General features: G+C 39.7%; 4 protein-coding genes across 9 annotated transcripts; 2 read left to right on the top strand and 2 right to left on the bottom strand.

Moving 5' to 3' along the window:
* Positions 1–4,435: 4,435 nt before the first annotated feature.
* On the bottom strand, positions 4,436–6,873 carry LOC116916259 (COBW domain-containing protein 1). 2 transcript variants are annotated; one of them, XM_032921480.2, is made up of 13 exons: positions 6,585–6,873; positions 6,417–6,513; positions 6,259–6,350; positions 6,132–6,191; positions 5,871–5,908; positions 5,759–5,805; positions 5,603–5,689; positions 5,444–5,488; positions 5,327–5,383; positions 5,140–5,197; positions 4,940–5,074; positions 4,699–4,861; positions 4,436–4,628 (listed from the first exon to the last, which is right to left on the bottom strand). In XM_032921480.2, exons 1-13 carry the CDS (start codon positions 6,805–6,807, stop codon positions 4,528–4,530), a joined length of 1,203 nt encoding a protein of 400 aa, XP_032777371.2. In that variant the 5' UTR covers positions 6,808–6,873; the 3' UTR covers positions 4,436–4,527. The 2 variants fall into 2 exon arrangements, with proteins under 2 accessions (XP_032777371.2, XP_032777372.2); XM_032921481.2 differs by having other exon boundaries at positions 4,436–4,589; positions 6,585–6,871.
* Positions 6,874–7,246: 373 nt separating this feature from the next.
* Positions 7,247–11,245, bottom strand: LOC116916260 (ankyrin repeat domain-containing protein 16). 5 transcript variants are annotated; one of them, XM_045170151.1, is made up of 7 exons: positions 11,127–11,245; positions 9,381–9,548; positions 9,202–9,320; positions 8,364–8,618; positions 8,088–8,299; positions 7,843–8,023; positions 7,247–7,395 (listed from the first exon to the last, which is right to left on the bottom strand). In XM_045170151.1, the coding sequence occupies exons 2-7, from the start codon at positions 9,545–9,547 to the stop codon at positions 7,316–7,318; spliced, it is 1,014 nt and encodes a 337-aa protein (XP_045026086.1). In that variant the 5' UTR covers position 9,548; positions 11,127–11,245; the 3' UTR covers positions 7,247–7,315. The 5 variants fall into 5 exon arrangements, with proteins under 5 accessions (XP_045026086.1, XP_045026085.1, XP_032777373.2 ...); XM_045170150.1 differs by lacking the exon at positions 11,127–11,245 and adding an exon at positions 10,710–11,093; XM_032921482.2 differs by lacking the exon at positions 11,127–11,245 and adding an exon at positions 10,488–10,661 and having other exon boundaries at positions 9,381–9,578.
* Positions 11,246–11,751: 506 nt separating this feature from the next.
* On the top strand, positions 11,752–15,905 carry LOC116916258. Its single transcript, XM_032921479.2, has 8 exons — positions 11,752–11,894; positions 11,959–12,105; positions 12,173–12,367; positions 12,437–12,655; positions 12,808–12,897; positions 12,963–13,081; positions 13,141–13,427; positions 13,509–15,905. The coding sequence occupies exons 1-8, from the start codon at positions 11,790–11,792 to the stop codon at positions 15,116–15,118; spliced, it is 2,772 nt and encodes a 923-aa protein (XP_032777370.2). The 5' UTR covers positions 11,752–11,789; the 3' UTR covers positions 15,119–15,905.
* A 3,439-nt stretch (positions 15,906–19,344) lies between these two features.
* On the top strand, positions 19,345–20,012 carry LOC116916257 (ragulator complex protein LAMTOR5 homolog). The gene is made up of 4 exons (XM_032921478.2): positions 19,345–19,499; positions 19,569–19,630; positions 19,691–19,805; positions 19,883–20,012. Exons 1-4 carry the CDS (start codon positions 19,465–19,467, stop codon positions 19,941–19,943), a joined length of 273 nt encoding a protein of 90 aa, XP_032777369.1. The 5' UTR covers positions 19,345–19,464; the 3' UTR covers positions 19,944–20,012.
* Positions 20,013–20,972: the final 960 nt, after the last annotated feature.

The following is a 20,972-nucleotide window of genomic DNA, read 5'->3' as shown; positions in this document are numbered from 1 at the left end:
AGTTTGTGATGCCGTATTTTAGGCCCGCATAGAAAAAAATGTAGACCTCACCTTTGTTACGAAGATTTACATGTCGTTCCAATTCCTCGTGTCTTTTGGAATTTATTGATTTCACTCCGAAATCGGATTTCTTATTTATCACGGTGATAACAACTGAACGATTGTAGTAATTATTGATTCAAAAATGAGAATCTTTGATGGGGCATCCTTTTTTTTTGTGTGTGGGCCAAAGAGAATGTATATGAACGACGTTGGCACAATTGACAGCTAAAGGTTAGACATAGAGGCGAGAGGCTCAGCAAACGTCCTTTTGTTCGGCAAGGAAAGCAGTCGCTTTTCTGTTCGTGTTTGAAAATTGAACAAAAGGGATGAAAAAATCCGTTCGGGATTTTCTTCTTTTTTTTTTTTTTTTATTCTTCTTCTCCTGTGATCCGATTGGCGACCACAACCCAAATCTCTTACGCCACCCACTCAGCGGTTGTCACACAAAAAGACAAGTGACGCTGTAGAAAAAAGAAAATGGCTGTCGTGGGATACTGTCTCCATCTAAGTCGAATGTAGATTCTCATCGTCAATCTTCCGATTGGGACGGAGGCAATGCCGTCACCGCAAGCTAATGATCCTATACGGCGGTGCAAATTAAAGGGATCAATTAAGAAAGAGCCTTCCTTCTCTACTCTAGTGACACACACTAGGCAAGAATAGAAAAGAACTTGCTCACCCAATTACGTTTTCTAGTGACCTTATGACCTTCTGTCTGTGAGAAAGTAGATAGACACTATCGAAGAGGGGCATATAAGGTATTCTATATGGCCAATGAATTCTATTACATGGCGACCTATATCAATGTAAATGTTATACCCGACATCCCCCCCTATTTATCTAAACGCGCCCATCATGAATCCACGCCTTCTGTCCTCCTCCTGACATCCAGTTATACAATGTAGGGCGTGAGGGGGCGGAGAGGGGAGAAATGCCGTCGGAAGGGAGGTCTTCAATAGCTATATATTCAACTGAGACCATCATCAAATAGAGGCAGAATGAATTCAATGTTCTTTTCTTCTTTATAGCAGTACACCTATATGTCAACTCCTAGTTGCCTCTTTATCAATCAGTTGATCAGGCCCAGCGCTATAATTCTAAAAAATGGCTTTTGTCTTTAGAAAAAAGCTGGTTTGAAACGCGAATTCATTTTGCGTGGTAATCAAATTGTATTAAAACATATAGTGAAATGTTCTTCGTTGCAACTCGAGCTGGGTGAATTGTTTGCTTGACTCTTCTGCAGTTCGTCAACAGATTGGTTTTGCGTCGTCTCATTTGAATGACAATCGCAGATACAAAGGATGCAGAGATCCCCCAAAAAGAACAAGTTTACTGCCATCCCGTATATTGCCTTTTCCCGTTTTTCAATACATATATGAATATCATTGTCAGCACCTTCGGGACCAATGAAAAGGGTAAATATACACTAGGCCTATATATGTGGAATTGTGGGTGCATACAACAAGGGGGAGGGAGAGGTGTTTATAGAGGACATTTAATCAAGACTCGATGTACTGCCTCCATCACCCGCCTCCTCTATACCATCACAACCACCGAAAAAGAAGAGTCTATTAATCACTCTTAATGAATTATAATAATGGCCATTATTTTTTTTTGGTTGAAAGTGGGGGGGAGGATGCGGTTTGATGTGTCAGACGGGACCATCTGGTGTGGTCGCATAGATTGACCTCCCCCGCAATCGACGTCAACACGCCAGACGGCAATGTTTGTCACCAGCTTGCCAATGCTGTGACTTTTGGGGTTTTTTTGTGAGTGATATTTTTTTTTTTTACATTCTTTCTGTTTTTATGGTTATTTCACGCGCCCCCCCGTCATCGTGTTTTTTACGAGCTGCAGGTCTGTGCACAGCAATCGCCATTTTAGTCTGTAGCGCCGGTTGCTTTATTCTTCTATATAGCCGCGTATTGAGAGCCCTCTCCCATAAACTTGGCTCTTCCACTTTTAGCTTCTTCTTTCCGCAGTCACTTACCAAGCTATATATTTTTCGCCTGAAAGGTCTGGAGTGATCAAAAGAGCCCCACTATCATCCAGCTTAAAGCCACTTCACATGTGTTGCCCGTGGCTTTTCATGCGTTTTTCTATAATGACAGCCGGTATGTCGAATAACTATAACTCGCAAGTCTAAATGATTTCGTTTCGGTTGATACACTTTAGTATATCTATATAAGAAAGGGAACTACTATATCGTTTTTTTTTTCTTCTAAATATCGTTGACTCCAAGTGGTTCAGTTCTCAAAAATTGCGATCAGCGGATAGGTTGTGCAACGCGATCCAGCCGTCGAGGAGCCAATCAACGTCACTCATTAAATAGTGGCCAGTTTTGAATATGCGGGTGGATAATGTGCTGCACAGTTCATGACTATGCAAATTCATGATGAACCTGATTATAAACCGACTTGAAGGGCCTATCTGTCGTACGTCATTAAACGAATTTCCGATCTCTTTATAGACTCCTTCGTTAGATATTGTTGTCTAGCCAAAGACGATGGAGAAGAAAACTCGGCACCAATTTTGAAAATGTGAAAGACAGAAGGCTGGATAGCGACTAATCCAATCATTGTGCCTCTTGTGCCGTTTTGACGTGTATTACAGCGAGGCACGAAGCGGCGCAACCTCTTGTGACAATCGTACAAAACGCCAAATGTCATTACAATAGCGCTGTATATGCTTTCTATATACGCCAAGGCTGAGGGGTGTGTGTGTGCGTTTGAAGAGAAGGAATGGCGCTAACAGAGAGACGATAAGAAGAAAAAGTTGGGTACGATAAAAGGAGGTCCTTTTGCTTCAAGTGCTGGTTTTTTCATTGAATTATAAGCACAGCAGCGAAAGGGAGGAAGAAAAGAATAGCGCGCTAAGGGATAAGAAACGGATCTGAATCAAATTTTTGCAGCACTGCTGACCGAGAGACACTTGAGTGACGCTGCTGTCGGGTGATCCCCCTCTTCGGTCCGGGGTGTATAGCGTTTAGTAGCATCACTTTCCCGTTTGTATCCCCTCTCCATTTAAAAGGAAAAAAGCTTCTCTAGCTGCCGTGTTATACTCAATTTTTTTTTTTTTTTTTTTACGTGTACCGTATTCTAGTGCTTTTCCTTTTGGCTTTTGTCGTCGTCTATTCGTTTGCGTCGAGTTATGTAGTAGTTAGCTTGGATCGGCTTTCCAGCCAAACGAGCAGACAACTTGATTATTCAGGCGGTGTATGCGAAATATAACGGTTGCAAAGCAAAAATCACTTATCTCGTAAACATCGTTTGAGGCCTCCTCCCATGGAATGATTCAATTTCGCCCCCCCCTTACCATCCATCAGAAAAATCCTCGTCGGAGGCAAACGTGATACGCGGGCACAATCGACGCTCGTTATACCATCCGGTTTTTCTTGGTGGCTTTCTCGCTATAGTCTTTTTTGTCTTTTTTTTTTTGTGTGTGTGGTCGTCTTAGCTTTTGCTAGACAAAGAACCCTATAATACAATCCCGCACGCTGATCTCGGCACCCGTCCCGCTACATCAAAGCAAATGAGAGGCATTATTCACAACCCGAAACTAATCGACCAACAAACAAAAGACTTATTCATCGTCAAAAAAACGTTGGTGGCGAAACATCGCAGCTTCTTCCTCTTTTCTTCTTGGCAGCAGAGCATCAAACGATTGGCAAACCCGTTCGATTTTTGATTGCCGACTTGTGATTTCGAAGCGACTAGCCAAACGATTTTCTAGCGCTGATGCGCATTAACGCGACTTAATGGCGATGTTTCTCTTTTTGCTTCTTTCTTCCTCGCTGCTTTGCTTGAAAATACCACATCTTTCATTAAGCTATTTTCGCCATTAATGGCTTCATTCTTGCATCATGGCGATTGCACTTCACTGACCGCCAATCTAACGTGTCCTATCTTGGTTTCTCAGCAGTCTCGATGTCATTTGAAAATGCCTTATTTTGGCCAAAGTACAGCAAGAACATTAGCGCAAATAAACGCACCTTTGATCACAAACAATTTGAGTTGGCTGAACGCGCGTTTCCGTTACTATAATTTCCTTAACTAGCTGCGAATATACGTCGTGTTACGTGCGAAACTTGGTAATTTAACGATTTTGCCAAGGTCATCCTGGCTCATGTTGGATTCAGAACCCGCCTAAAAGCAATGATGCATTGGCACAGAAGACCAACAACATAATTCTTGGAAGGGATGTAGATATTTTAGATGAAATCTCAACTCACTGCGAGAAAAAGACGCAGTTTCGTTTGGGAAAACTGATCCCAATCATTAAATTTCGTGAAACTGTTTCGGAAAGAAAATGATGTTCGAATAGTTGTGGTTGATCTACAGCCGACACCACTATTGATCTAACCCAACACGGGAAATGAACAAGACACGTGAGGCATAAGCTAAACGTTTCATTCTTGGAATTCAAACTTTCGATTGTTATTGAAAGTACATGAGCAAAGTCTGGCTGATATCATTAGCCATTCTGTTAATCAGGATGAAGGAGCTGCAACAAGACGTTTTTCAGGATAAGCAGTTCTAAATTGCGACCTGAAAGATGCCAAATGAGAAGGAATGATGAATCACAACCTAGTTTGATAGAATGGATATTACGTATCATTGATTTTAATAGCTAGTTGGAGTTACGCAATTGACTCACCGATAAAAACAAAGCGGGCGTCGGCTTCTAAGCTCTCTTTCTCTCGATTTCCTGAGTCGGACGCCTCTGGTTTGATTGGCATCACGTCGTACGTGTCGTAAACGGCTTGAATGATAACAACGGATGAAGACGCCGATTCTGGCTGTGAATAACGTACGATACCCTGCATTTTACCACGTAACGTAAGACAATAAGGTTTGCATCGGGGCCAGGTTAGATTCTGAAACGGCGTCGAGCATACCTTTAAACGGAATATTTCAAGCGCCAATCCTTCCGAATTGACTACATCTTTTTCCCACAACAGACGTTGTAAATAGGCGTCTACAATCTCTGGGGTGAGCCGCTCATTCAACTCAAGCGTCACGCTACGTACAGACTTGTATCGCCGTCATAAATATTGAATTCATTCACGTGGGTTGCAATATCATTATCGTTACTTACCAAATCAAGGTGACCGTTTGACGGACTAGAAAATTTTGCCGGGGTATTTTCAAAAGGCCTAAACATAGAAAGAAAAATACAGTTTTTTTATCTACCGAGAAAATTTTCTAAGTAGAAACGTCAAACTGAAATAGCAACGTTGACGGAAGTCATTACTCAACCTCGATAGGTCAAATGTTGAATTCACCTGCGATTGGTCGTTTGGTAATAGAGTCCCAGATCCAGTACAGCTTCAAGATTGACCCTAGAATATAATAAATTTTTGTCACATTAACGTAGGTAATTAAATTCTTGTTCTCTATACCTGCCGTGATGAGTAGTAACGAACGTTGCCTCGCTATTAATGGCCCTGTAAAAGATAGATTGGCTTTAGTATTGAAATAATTCATTTTTGCGCCATTGATATGAAGTTGCCCAGTAAAGAATAAAAAGAACTGGAAACAAAACAAACAATGCAACATACTGAACGTGATTTTTCAGTTCTAAAAGGTCCGCTTTTGTAACGAGATCTTCTTTATTTATCACGATAACGTCAGCGAGCGCGATTTGTCTGGAATAGAAAGAGAGAACTTTACTTCTTAATTACAGTGTCAAGAATAAACTTAAGCTGTTGGTTTACCTTATGGCTTCGTTGACTGAACCATCTGGTTTCTTTTCATTAATTTGCTTAATTGAGAAAGAGTTTACATTAGTCTGTGTTTTAAAAAAGGATTTTTGGATTTGCTTCCCACCCTTAATCCGTGTTTGGCGTCGACCAACGTTATTATGCCTGGAAATTTAAACAGGCATACAATTAAAGCTCGTTAACGAAATTCGAATAGGTGAAATGGTTAAAATTAATTCGACCGTTTGGATTCTGATTTCTATTTTATGCTACGTCGTTAAACGTTCGAATTCTACCGTGCCTCGTTGTTGCGTTGTTGAGTGGAGCACATGACACTATGGAATGTGTAAAGAATTCTGATCTATAAATCTGAATTCTATGCCCTTACCATCTAGGTGAATATCACTGCAGAGCTCACTGTCCAGCCAAAAAAGTGAAGCAATTGGTCCTGTAGTGAAAAACAAAAAGTTGCAGAGAATGCATCTTAAGCAGCTGTGCATGCAGCATGTATTTACCAGGATCAGCCAAACCAGTAGTCTCCAAAAGAATGTAGTCAAACCTACCCTTTTTCTTCATCAGGTTTTCTATTGCTTTCACTCCATTATCTCTGAAAACAGTATGCATCAAAACTCTAAAATACCTGTTAAAGATTGTTACATCTTGTGGTACACACTTAACTGAGCAGCAAAGACAACCATTACGTAGCTCTAGCCATTCTTCATACAAGTCTCCTTGTGTCCCTACAGCAAGGCTTTTTTCTAGGACACTGCCTGAATATTTAAAAGGAAATTTTGGCAAACACTTTTACTTTTAATGATTTTCACATTGAAAATTTTCTAACCTTCACCAAATTCGTTCAGAATAACAGCAATTCTTTTTTCATGCTGTTCAGTCAATACGAAATTGAGAAAGGTGGTTTTGCCGGCTCCTAAAAAGCCAGTAACTATAGTTACAGGCACTGTTTGGAAATTGGCACTATCAGACTTAGATGAGTTTATTAACTTCGCATCGTCCACTATATCAACAAGCTCGGGAATAGTGTCAGAATCATCAAAATTTTCCATGATTCATAACTTTGCGTGCTGGCTAAGCACAAATTGCAGACGACAAAAGCAGACGACGTCAACAAGATAAATGTCAAATTTCAGATGTTTACTAAACAAAAATAGCAACCAAGAGCCATCTAGCGGCCTAAAAAGCAATTGAAACTCCTTTTTCTTAATCTTAGTAGGAGCTGTTGTTTGACCGGTCTATTGTAAAACTTATCGTAAGAGAAATTCGTTTTAAGAAAGATTAGAAGTCAACTAATTATTTAACGCTTTTGTTTGACAGCAAACTTATTGTTTACTTATGATCACAAAGATTGTAAGTCGTTTTTGAGCAATCTTCAGTCTTAAGTACAGATTTATAAGTAACAAAACAAAACATAGCCCTTTGCAGGACAAATTCCAAAGGTTTACAATTTCGTAATATTTAAACGCAACAGAAAACGGTCCAGTTAACCTTATTTCACTACACGTTTATTGAAAAGGTTGCAAAACGTACACAAATTGCGTTAGGAAGTGCATAGATCTACACACTGTCGTTTGGTCTGGTCTTTTCTAGGAGTTGCACACAGCTGAGCTGGTCATAATCCTTTGCCACCATCAGGGCTTTAAAAAACAAACAGTACATAAAACATTTATAAAAAAAAAAAATAAAGAAATTTTTAACCAGGTATCAAAACCAAACTACAATTTAAGTTAATGAAGGACGATTGAAAGTACAATGATTCTTTTGGACAGAGTTTGTAGCATATGAATGCCTCAGGGTTGCGGAGAGAAAACTTTCGAGGACGGATACTACGATAAAACGTTAACTATACGGTCTCTCCAAACTTGTTTCTAGATTCCAGTTAATCTATGAATCAGGTTTGATTATGTTTGCTTCTGAATACTGGTATAGGTTTAAGTTTGACGTCCTCACCCATTCCTACAAATAATTTTACCAAGCGCATACATTGCATGGAAACAACAACCCGATTCGTTGCGATTGTTAGCAACATTTTCAACCATTTGGAAGCAAACCCACTTATAGGTTAAGATACTAAAAAAACTTACCTGTTCTGCCATGCGAATCTTTCAGGGAGTCATCTGCTTCTCGTTCTAATAAATGTTGAACAGCTATGGCGTGGCCTTCCCTAGCGGCCAAATGTAATGGTCGAGACAGATCGCTAGCGGGAGAATTGACTTCCATGTGACATTCGTCAAGAAGAAAATCGATAGATGGAATGCAGCCAGCCTGCGTTTGTTGAAGAGCAAATTTTAACATGGGAGAAAACCAGCAAGTGATAAACTTCAAGCACCTGAGCTGCTAAATGTATTGGTGTTCTGCCTAAACCGTCACGGCATTCAAAACTAGAGACTTTGGCATCAACCAAATAGCGAGCAATCGATACATGACCAGCACGAATGGCATCCATTAATGCAGTTGTTCCACAAGTATCTTTCATATCCTGCGTATCATTTTCAGATCTTTCAGTCAGTAATTTTACAATTTCCAAGTGTCCATGAAGTGCTAGTGAATTGAAAGAAAGCATGATTAATGAACAGAGGTGGTTGGTGTTCGTGTGCATTAATACCCGCTGTGTGTAACGGCGTTCTTCCATTTTTGCTCCGACTCTCCAGTAAAGTAGGGTCTTGATTGAGTAGATAACTTACAATGGATGTGTTGCCTTCTCGACAAGCCAAATGAAAACTATTCCAGCCATCCTTATTGCGCAATCTTGGCGATGCCCCGTGTTCAGCCAGGAATTTTACGATGGCGTCATCTTGCTTGGTGCACGCCAACATTAACGGAGTCCAATCCGCTCGTTTCATCGGGTCGATTTCCACACCTTGAAATGTGATAGGAAAAATACACATTCGTCTGAAATAACATATCAGTGTTTATGACAATCACTGCGCTTTACGCAACTACAGTGCAAATGCCCCCCACCTGATAACCGCAAGTAAAGCCCAGAAGGAAAATGCCTTTGTAGTTTTATTTTCTCTATCAAACTTTTGTTTAAAATAAGAAGTAGTGACTCAATTCAAATGACGATTTTTAGTTGTCAGGAATAACTCCGTGAATTATCTATTGAATAGGCTTATTCCATCTATAGGAATCCGTCATGGCTTACCTTGAAGGTCATTTCACCGAGCAGGTGGTAAGATCGAATAAACGTGCATGCAATATAGCAAAATTAACAGCAGCTACCCAGCTGCCCTTTGTCATCATTGTAAAAAGGTTTACACTATGTTTGCTATGAAAATAGTTAGCCGGCTAACACTGGCGTGATTTTTCTTAATTAAAAAATTTTATCTATCTTTACTGCCGAACTACAAGCAGTCGGTATGGTTGATAAATGTAAGTTTTTAAACATTTATCAAGGTGATTCTTATCATTCTTATTAAGCGAAATGACAGGAACGTGCTTACCTTGGCTAATTAGATATTCCACGCACTTGAACTGGGAAAACTGTGCAGCGTCATGTAAAGGTCGCTTTCCATCAAAATTTGCCTGTTCCAAACTCATTCCTCCTTCCTCGTGGAGATACCTAATATCATATGATTTTAATATTTTTAACTTTAAAAAATGCTATAAAAGGCGGTGATACTTAAGAAAAAGAGGATAACCGGCTCTGGACGCAACGTGTAATGCTGAATCTCCAGTTTTGTCGTAGATGCATTGATTCCAGTCCAGCCGACAGCGATCCTGTATTTCCCGCAAAACTTCGACTTCCCCGCGGTTGGCTGCACGCAGAATTTTTTGTTTTTCTTCCATCCTAAAATTGCGTGTTTCAAGTATGTAAACTCTAGACAACAACAAAGAAGAGGTAATGTGTTGGCACATAAAAAAAGGAAAGCAGGGCAAGCCTCTCTTGATTTTATATGTGTGATCACATTACACACAACTTTAAAAATCAAATCACACTATCAAATAAACAAAACGGTTTCACAATGTCATTTTTGGAAACATTATTTTCATCATTATTTTCACATGGAAGGCAGAAAAGGAAGGCGTCATGATTCGTTTTGCCCAGTAGGGGTCTGGTCTCAATGACGCCGGAAATACGATACACTAGTTTCAGTTCATTGGACGACCATAGACTTGGGTGAGTGCTCAACGTGCAATACTCCTTGCTCAAACGCCAGAGACTACTTCATAAAGCTTCTTCGCCTAACCCGATGCTTAGAGGCAAAGTGCTTTAGGGTAAACGGGAAAAAAATGCTTCGTGCAGTTGCACTGGGCACCGAGCAAACAAGTTGATTTTACTGGCATAGCTTGTCAAAGAATAAAATTATGCGACCATCAAGATTTCAACAGTCCCAGCGCTTTGACAAACAAGCTGGTTTTCCCAAATAGGCTGCACGGCAGACCCTTATGGCCTTATCCGAACCTAAGATGGGAGCCGGTAATGTGAGTGAACCCAATTATTTGACTTTCTGTAAACTGCAGAGCACGTCGTAGACTATGCTGTGAAATCATAACTTGGGATTACAAATGTTGAATTCTATTAGATAAGATTTTATTGCTCTAATTCGCTAGGCCAATGCAGCAAACATGAATACATTAGCAATCTCTGAAACTAATTTTTTCGCATAAGCCTAAAGTGAATCACCTTCAGTTAGGACGCATCTACTCAATTCATCGTAAAAAATATTTTAAAGGGCGATCAAGGACAGAAATTCTTCAGGTTGCCTACAGATTAATATGAAATTACCATAGACCAAGGTATAGACAAGGCCACGTTCAAGGTTTGGGAGAATCGTCACGTCAGTCCTTGAGAACTGAAAACTGTTACGTCGATTAGTAGTAATACTTTAAATGATCTAGCAGACGAGTTGCAAAAACGAAACAAGATGGCCTCTAGGTAATTGGCTGTAAAAATTTTTAGAAAAAGAAACAAGGTTCTATCTATTTATCTAAGTAGACTTTCTATTACTTTTCACGTTTTCGTAGAACTTGATTTTTCCGTTCACAATCGCTACACCTTTTTTTGTTGGCCCAAAATATAATTCTGGAGCTGTGGACGTTTGTTCAGAACTTCTGAACCAAAAGCCAATGTAAGCTGGGAAATGCCAAAGTAAAAATTCTTAGGATATATTTGAGGCAACCTGCAGTGGGTGGGGAACATAAGCAGTAATTTTACTACTCATCTATTTTACCTCGCCTCTTGTACAATAAATTTACTTCATCTGTTGTTTCCATTTACTTTAATCGAGAACCGAAAGATTAAGTTTTTATATTGAAACACCTAAGGGTAATAGCATTAACAAGGCAAATTACTAATCCTCATCATAAACTATAGTTTTTTTTCTTCTTTGGTATAATAGAGCGTTTCGCAGTTCTACAGTTTTACTCAAATTCCTTGTTTCACATTCGGCGATGCTCGATTGTTTTTCCTGAATTTTGACCACCAGGTTGCAGCAGCAGTAATTTTCCCGGTCGTCAGCGCATGACGATCTTTTTTGTGTCCTTGAAAACTGCTAGGAAGGCCCGTCTCTTTGGTGCGTAAAGGCAGGAGAGATTCTGTGTTGACTGAAGCCAAAAAATAACAAGCTTCTTACAAGAACATTCGGTTTACTATCGCAATTCTTCTTAGCAGGAATTCTTAGTGAATTTGGAAAAGTCGTATCTCGTTAGTAAGATGGGCGGGAAAAAGTGAGTTACCGAATCGATGGCGTCGTTGGTGAGTTTCCCAGCTATCTGACTGTATCGTGAAGAGTTGAAAGTGGGAGGCCACGCTCTATGATGTCGTCTACTTCCCTGACATCTACAAAACATTTCTCCCAAAATTCAAATTACTTTAAATTTTACAGAAACAACACCGTTTGATTCGTTATTAAACTTCTATAACACATGGCAACCCGTCCAGTGTTCTTTTAGTACGTCGTAATGGCGTTGATCGAACTTGGAAACTCGAATTGATTCGACAAATAAATAAAAAAAAAAAGCTGAGTGGCAAACAACAAAGATTGCAGCCTCCTTGTAGTCCTCAGTGAAAGTGCCCAGTTATTTCAAGATGGAAAGTAACACAGAAGACAAGAGCAAGCAAGATGTTATGGTATCTAATCTCCCATTACTGTTTTCTGATGGCAAACCGATATCCATCACGTCAATGTCTGTGGTATGTACATTCCACATCTTTCAACTGACTTGTTTTAAATCATTAACCACAATTATATTTGTAGGAGGATCTGCAGTATTTTATACCATTTCTGCTAAAATGCATCTTAGGATGTGAACCCTCAAGTTGGGCTAAATATACAAAATTCAAGTGGTGGCCACCTGATGTACCTTGGTCTCCTATAATTCTTACAAAAAAATATCAAAACCAAGTAAAATTTTTATTATAGAGTACAAGATTTAAAAAAAAATTACTTATGCATGTTATTCTTTTCAAAGCATTGGGCATGCAAACTTTCAAAGCTGGTGAAAAACTGTTATGAGTACAATGGCTGTATGTATTTACTACATTTTTCTGCAAAACTGCAAACACTTAGTGGAGGATACAAGTTTGAAGACAATTGGGATGGTACTACTTCAATGTATGATAGCACAAATGGAAAGCTGCTTGTCACGTTCCAGAATGAAAACATGGTAAACTTTTTTAGTTAAGTGGTTGTTTGGTTGTTGTATTGACGATGTTAAATTTTTATTTATTTCAAGATTTACGATAAGGGTTTTAGACAGCAGTCTAATACTTCTCGTCCAATGTTACTTCCTCGTTTAAATTCGCCAACTAGTCCGGCAAAAATTAACCCTGGAACCCTAAACTCAACTGCAATCGAAGAGCCTACTGCTGCTAAAATGGTTGAGCCACCGATTAACGACATATATCTATGTGATTATTGCGGAGCAGATTTTAGCTCACTTTCAACCATTAAGGTGACTAGAAGTTCAACAAATTCCATGAGATTAAAGAAAATCAGGTTCAAATGTTGTCTCGTGAACTATGTTTTAAAAAGTTTCTTTCACAGCATAGCATTCTAGATTTGTAGTTTATTACATTGCTTATTTTTGAACTGAATCCTTTGAAGGCTCATGAAGCGAAGTGCATGGCAGACAAAGCTCTGGAAACTCAATCTCACAACAGCTTTCCCGAACCGGAAACTCAAAATATGGATGAAGTATACATCGCAACCACCTTGATACAAGTTTGTTGAATTAAATGGTGCCTTTATTTTACTTCTAGGCACAATTTCTCTGGTATTTGTCTTTGTCTCGTCGTAACCAAACGTTACCGCCACCTAATGTTACCCCTGCCAAGATTCGTCCGGTCGTAAGAAGAGCTTGCACTCTCAGTGACAAAAGGCATGCTATTGCGTATTGTTGTAAAAAAGAAATGCGCCATTATATAATTTTTCTTGTAGATTTACGACGATTCCCTTTTCATCAAACCTTGGACAAAGCTTCTTCAAGGCAATAAAACTAACTCCGATGGCATCAGAACTCCTCATCAGTCGTTATGAGCGCTTATGCACGGCCAAACCGGTTGGAATACGTTTAGACCCTCTTATAGGAGAGAATATCAATCAAACACCTTCATCAGCGACTCATCGTTTTCGTGCAGCCGTATACAAACGGAAAAATGAATGGGCTCACGTCTACTCCTTTAATAAAGCAGACAGGAAAGAGCGCATAATAACTATTGAAACAGGTAAACTACTTCTGTATATTTTTCCTTTAGTGTTATTATTGTTTCAATTGTTCAAATTAATAACTTCTATCCTCAATTTAGGATTGAACAAACGCGCTCGCCAATTACTTAGCACTTGCCAAGGTGTTAGTGTAGAAATGGTAAGGTTAAAACCAGAAGATATAAAAAGGTGGACAAGACCGAAACCAAAACACCAACAACCATTGTTACAACCTTGGCTACAGCGCAGCATTGTAAACTTACCTCCTAGTTGTACGATAAGCTTGGCTCCTATTGACTCGCAACAAACCTGGCTCCGACATCAGCAGACTCCTTCATCATCAATATCTTGTCTGGATATAGCAAGAAATTTGGTGGCCACTAAATCGAATTCCTTAGGCAAACCTCAGGTCAGATCTCCACCGGGGCTTCTTCCTCTCATTACCGGTACTTGGTCTATGCAAGCTGTACAGCCTAACAAGTCTAATACCGCGAAAAATCAGTTGATACTGCCCGATCTGATTCCAGTTGTAAATAGACATCCGAAGAACCGCTCTCCTGACCCAGTTATAATCCGAATGCCTTCCATACCATCGCCAAAATCAGTTAAGGTTTCGCTAAATAAGAGCGCGACTTCGACCGGGAATATCACAGATGTAGTGGATCTTTGTTCATCGGAAGATGAAGCCCGAGATGATCAGCCTCCATCAGTTACCAGTCGCGTGTCTCAGCCGTTTGTCTTACCCCCCGGTATTTCTATAACAAAAGTAAAAAATCCTCCAAGTGGAATGCCTTGCCTGCTTCCTGATTCACAATCAGTCGGAAAGGTACTTGAGAAAAATAACAACCGATCGCGAAGCGTTTCGCAGTGGTTGGCGTCAGCAGTCTCTAGTCCTCTTCCGAATTTGAGATGCATGGGCCAGCGTAATCCTACAGTGAAACAAGAGCCTTCCCGGTATGATATGGTTTCTCCTTCGTCTTCGGCTGATACTTCTCTACCTATCGTAACGCCATTGAAACTCGGGAAACTTCCGGCAGAGAAGAGAGAACAAATGAAGCAGTCTCTTTTAAAAATTCAGCAAAAAGAAAAGAAGTCACCGCAGTCAAACGCAGAGCAAACAAGTCCACCATTTTCAGCCAAGAAAATTCAAGCACTTGGCGAAGTCGATCCTCTTCAGTGCCCGCCGTTATTGGAGAATTCTCCCAGTCCAAACAAAGATCTTTCTCGTCTGCTTAGCGACGAGTGCAAGGAGCTGAAGCATAAAGGATTGGGTGGTTTGTCTTTCTCAAACCAACGACTAACACGACGGAAAAGAGCCACAGAATCTGAATTTTATAGCTGTGGTGAAGAAGATTCACTGTCCGACGGTCCTAGCAAGAGAGCCCGTAAATTGGAACAATCACCATCGTCTACATTGACGCCAGAAAGGAATTCGGTTCGCGATAGTAACAGTTATTCATCGGTCATGGAAGTCAACTTGGTAGGCCCGGACAACGAAATTTGTGACAGCTCCCGAGCAAGTTCATTCGGGTCGCTTACACCTGACAGTAAAATTCCACGAAAGAGAAGCGAACTTATTCGCTTATTGAATGATGAGTGCAAAGAATTAAGGCGAAAAGGGCTCGAAGATCTATCTCTTGAGGCGAGCCCCAATCAACGTGTCACTCGTTGTCGCACTAAATCCCAACCACTGGTGTCTGGCAAAAGATAAAATTCCTTTTGGTAACCCTTTTCACTCCTCGTCCCTGCGCCGATCAAATGTGTGCCCTCGATTGGGTGCGTTGTTATGTAGTAGTCAACTACTTTCTTAACCAAACACCCAGAATGTGTGCGTACATTTTACCCGTGTCGCCCTTTCTATTTTTCCATTTGATAGCGTTTCACGATCGTTTCGAATATCTTGCATTTTCATCATATCTTCTCTACGTAGAAATCAGCAATGCTTTATTTTATGTACAGAATAACGACGTTATATCGCTCTACGTTTAGCTGAAGAATTCGCACTTTATTCACTTGTTGTAAAAAGTATTCAAATTTCCGAAGCGATCTATGGTGTTGATATGAAACCAATTAGCTTAGTCGTTGTTTAACAATAAGTGTAGCTGGTATATGATTTTCTCCTAATTTTTAACCAAGTAAATCCTAAATTGCTGAAATTCAGAACCGAGACCGCCTGTACTTTCAGTTAGAATCCTATAAATCACTTAGTTCTAATGACGTATTTGGAATAACCTGTATTTATGATTACGAGGTGGGTTTTGCTTTATAAGGCGTTCTGATTTCACGAAATAAGAAAATCGGTAATTGGGTTGCACTATTGCATAACCTCTGCACCCTTAGTGTAATTTGAATCATCTCGTGTGCCTGGAATTTTGATCTTAAGTTTAACATTTCCACCTCTAAATGTGTACAATTATTTCAAAAACTTAAATATTATTCTCTGTCAGTTACGAGAATCGATGACTGCAATTGAATAAACCCGTGCGAGCTACAAACTAGCGAAGATTGCTCTAACAACTGGATGAAATTTTTGTCTTTGACGTAATTATGAGCTGACTAATAACTTTCGGTTCCTCCAGGGCCGGGGGTTAGGTGGCGCTAGCATATTTTCAATGAGCATATTAATTACATCCCACTTTACTGCCCGCGAGGTTTATTCGCCTATCGACTGTTTCTGTCCGTCAACCCGCTCGCTGAATGTGATCGTCGGCTGACTCGCTATTTCCCCGTCTACCTACTCCCATTCTCAACCCTCTTACGTCTTTGTCCGTCGACAAACTTGCTGTCGCTCCCCGGCTCCCCGTCGTATCACACGCTGTCTCGTCCCGTCGACTTACTTGCGTATTTACTGGCCACTCCTGCTGTTTTAGCTACTCATCGACTCACACCGTACCTGTCAGGCAATAAACTGGAGTACGTTCTGAGGACACAACGTCTCATTGTGTCCGCTCTCGTTCACCATTATATCTTCACATCCTTCCGTCGTGTTGGCCGTCAATCTATTTGCTGAGCCAAATATGACCAAACGCTTTCTTTGGAGTAACCTTTTGTTTCTTCCTTTGTTACACGTATTAGCCCACTTCGTCTATTCACCTGCTGGTACGAAGGGCGACTCAAACCGTTTTTCAGGTACCTTTGCCCGGCAATCACTATGGATGGATAGTGTGACAGTCTACAATTTAAACTAATTTTAATGAAAACACACCGTTGCTTAGTTCAATCCTATTCTACAAAATGAAAAAAGATTTAATAAAAGTAAAAACATTGTATTTGCATAAAAAAATTAAACGAAAAACAAACAAGAAACGTAAATAATAAAAATATCCACAAAAAAGGAAGAAATGGAGGCGAGAGTCCGATGGAAAACCCAACTGTGCACACCAGAAAAATATGGAAGCGAGAAGTAGAAAGAGATGGAGGTGTTTAAGGGTGGGGAGAGGTAGAAGCCAACAAATTGTGTATCTGGCCTCTCTTCTATTCTGTGCCCCGTTTCCCCTTGACTCATTAGAAGCCCGTAAGGGGTTTTGTTCCTACTGTGATGGGCAGTGAAGGTTTGGAGGGCTCTGACAGGAAAAGGGACGTGGGAAGCTGGGAGCCTTCAAAGCCCAATGATATCACTGAAGGGTGATGTAGCTAACTCGCTACCTAAGGTGGCGTTCATAAATTATGTAACGCGATTTTAAGGTTTTTTTTAACCCCCTCCCTCCTCCATTGTAATAAATTATAATAAAAGTTTGACCCCCCCCTAGATTACTACGTAACAGACGCTGAACCCCCCCCCCCTTCTTTTTTCAATGACAAAATATTAATTCCAAAAATTTGATTTAAACAACCGAATTTCTGTGTTTGGTTACCATGAGCAGTGACGCATTTAAAATACAATGGCATTTCTTTCAATTATAAAATATTTTAATAAATTTTAGTTTTATCCATTTTCTTGAAGTTTCTATACCTACAACAACTAAACAGAGGTCACCATCCTCTACTGAGACGTTGTAAAGTCGTTTCGCAATACAGCCGTTGGCTGCGACGAAAGGGTTTTCTCGAATTTTCTTTCTCGGTTTCCTAATTGTTCGGATAGATGGCGACACAGGCAAATATGGTTTTGCCTTTGTTACGTGACAAAGTCTTGAACCCCCCCACCCCCCTTGTCACAATCAGTAACATTTCGTTCAACCCCCTCCCCCCTCCTATCGCGTTACATAATTTATGAACGCCGCCTAAAAATCTATATAAATTAGTTAGTGCCATTTTTCGTCCCCTCACCCACATGTTATCCCTCATTCAATCATGTAACCCAGCTATATGAACAATCCCCAAGCAATTGCTATCAGCTATTTTCCTAATCTATTTCTATTAATGGTATTTTTAACGCTGATTTCGATAGGATTACCAATTTTCTCGTTAAACCACCCATATTTAAGTAAACAAAAAAAAAATAGTGCTGCGTTTTTTTAGACTTAGATTTTGGGTTTTCTGATTCCAAGTTTTTGCGACTTTGCTTCCGTTTTATTAAAACACCACTTAATTGAGTGGGAAACTAATATTTTATTCGGAATAAACGTTTAGTTTTGGTTGTAACACGTTAATTTTCATTGAATTCATAATAGAAATTCTAAGCCAGATTTTGTGAAAAGAAAATCGGGCTTATTTAAGGCCCATTTTGCGCAAAAAATTCAGCTAAAGTCAATTTTAGTATTAAAAAAAAGTCCATTTTAGTGTGAATTTGTATTTTAAATTCCCTCAGCTGAATTTTCAAATTCATCTCTCCCACCTGTTTTTTTCACTTCAGCTGAATAGAGGTCCGGACTTCCATTCAGCTCCTCAATTCACTATACAGTACCGTTCCACTTATAGAACCGCCTAGCTGTGGAACCGGCTCGGTTATCGAACCGATCTTTCTTTGCCGTGTTTCAGCGCCGTCGTTGGCCGTATTATGAACTAGACCTATTTTTCCATGGAGGGAATCAATGGGTTTTGCCTTTAAAACATGCAAAAAATATTATTGCAATGGGTTTTATCTTTTTAGGCAATGTTGTAAGTAGGTTCAATGGCCCAACTAATTATAATAGGCAGCAAAGTGATTCATACCGGAAACAACAGAAAATAAATTAGTTACTGTGTTACTTTTCTCTCTGTCTGTCATGAAATGGGAAAGCTTTGACTGTGGATGGTACCACAGAAGTGAAGATACACTTGTATCTCACCATTTATATCCATAGACTATGTTAAACATAGATTTTAAATGTTTATAAGTTAGTCATCGCAGCGATTCGAACACGGGACTCAAGATCCATAGCGAACATTATTACCACTGCGCTATATATCATTACATTCTGAGAACGCCAAAGTTTGAGGGATGAAAGAATCGACGATAGGTGGCACTAAGATTGAGTGCTTGGCTATAGAACCATTCATAGAACCGCGCACAGGCCGGTTCTATAACTGGACCGGCACTGTACACCCTTCTAGGTTTTGGTTCCTCTTCTTTCATTTGTTGCAACGTTGTACAAAAAGCAGAAGAAATAAACAAATAAATTTCAGGTGAATTTGAGATGAATTGTGTTTCATCTAAATTTAATTCAGCAAAATCCATTTTTGAGTGAATTTGATTCACTTCATGCGCCTTTAGTCGAGCTTAGTTTTTAAGTCTCAAAATTTGCACAAAGAACTGACCTCATGGAATTCGCTCAAATTACACGTGATGATTAAAATTTAGCGCAGAATGCGGGATAAAAATTAGTTTTCTCATCAAGACAAATGTTTTTGAAATAAATGGGACCAACGCGTTGCTGGCGCGCCAGCTGCCACCTACAAAGCCCCGCCTTAAATGATGACTTCACGGCCTGATTTTCCTAACTTCATGACTGAGACGCCATCTCTTTGAAAAAATCGACAGAAACTCCAAGTCGCTTTTGATTGCTCGGACGAAAACTTCCCGCAAATTACAGTTTGTATTTTTTGTCTGCTATTTTCGCTACGAACTACGAAGTGTCAAGACAATCGATTGAAGTTTTATTTTTGTCTGTTATTTAGCTTTCCCTGATATTTGTTAAGATGGACAAGGAAGTACAAAAATGCGTCGATGAATTGTAAATATTTTCAATTTTAGTAGACCAGGACTAAGTTTTCAGTTATCTGCCAATGAATTTCTTTAACAGGATGACTTCCGCAGGAGTAGTGGGCGTTTTGTGTGCTGACAAACGGGGAATGTGCTTGACGTGTAAGATAATATATCATTTCGTCTAAATACGTTCAAAGAAATACATTTCTTATCATATAGCTCAAGGTGTTGCCAATCCAGACTATTCTGGATCATTAACTTCACTCACACAGTTGGCAGCAACAATAGAGCCTGGGAAAGGAGACCCTGTCATCTTATTTGAGAACCATGGAAGGTATGTCCTGAATATTGTTTGTGATTCGTGTATATATGAATTGACAAAAATAATTGATTTTCTTTATATATATATAGTCAATGCCTGATCCATCAAAATGCTGGAATGACCCTTGCGGTTTACAAAACCAATGGATAGATACTGATACCGTTAGAATTTAAATTCTTGTTTTTGTCTTATGCATATACACAGTCCTCATATTCTAAATTATTATCTGGGTATTTAATGTTTTTACTTTCTTATCATTATGATTCCAATAATTTAATCAGACATAAATTTATGATTGTGAGTGAGGGCCAGCATCCACAATTTCACGTCTGTTGATGTCAAGTGTCCATGAAAATCTACCGAATCAATTTCTTTTTACATGAACTCTTATTGACGATTGTTGAGCCATCGTCTGACCTCCGCCTTGTTTTGGGCAAGAGCGAGTCCCAGTACAACATTTTTCCTATTCGATCCATCATTTTTTAAACAATAGGTTGTACATCCCATCGCAACAAATATATGTCTTTAGTTATTTCATGTAGGAATGACAGAGCGACTTGTTTAATCAACGTTGCTTGCCCGATTCAGTTTACAGCATCAGTCTTCTCTCGAAAACTAATCAGCTGCTGTCCCCCGTTCAGTAATTGGCATATATACCATTTGGCCCTATCCTTCCCGATGGTGATTGCAAAATGCCAGTAAGTGCGAATGATCGCTGTCAGCTGAAACGACACAAGCATACACAACCACACAGCTGTTGGTATTGGGTCGATGGGCTAGCTTAATTTAGCGCAATCGAAAATCTACAACAGAAAACAACTACTTTCACTATACGTCCGAATAATTTTTCCGCAATTCTAGCGCGAGCTGTAATGTGTGTAAAGAGGTAAGGGTCATTTTTCTAAACTAGATTAGTCATTATTGAGGGTTTTCGAAGTTGTAAGATGTATGAAAGCGGCACGAATCGTAGTCGTTTCAACCAATGTTGAAATTGTTTTCCGTCAATGGACTGGACGTGTCAACATCTGCCAGCCTGATCGATCGAAACATTAAATCAGCAGTGCTGCATCTATCAATGCGCACCTTGCAATGTCAAGAGTGACATATAAGTTCAAAATTGGAGAATGTCTCCCTAACGTCTAAATTTAGTTGGAGGACTTGATTGATCCTAAAGACATG

This window comes from Daphnia magna, linkage group LG2 (assembly GCF_020631705.1).
Source record: "Daphnia magna isolate NIES linkage group LG2, ASM2063170v1.1, whole genome shotgun sequence".
In the NCBI taxonomy this organism is placed as follows: Eukaryota; Metazoa; Arthropoda; class Branchiopoda; order Diplostraca; family Daphniidae; genus Daphnia; species Daphnia magna.
This window is presented reverse-complemented; position numbering and strand designations above follow the sequence as displayed.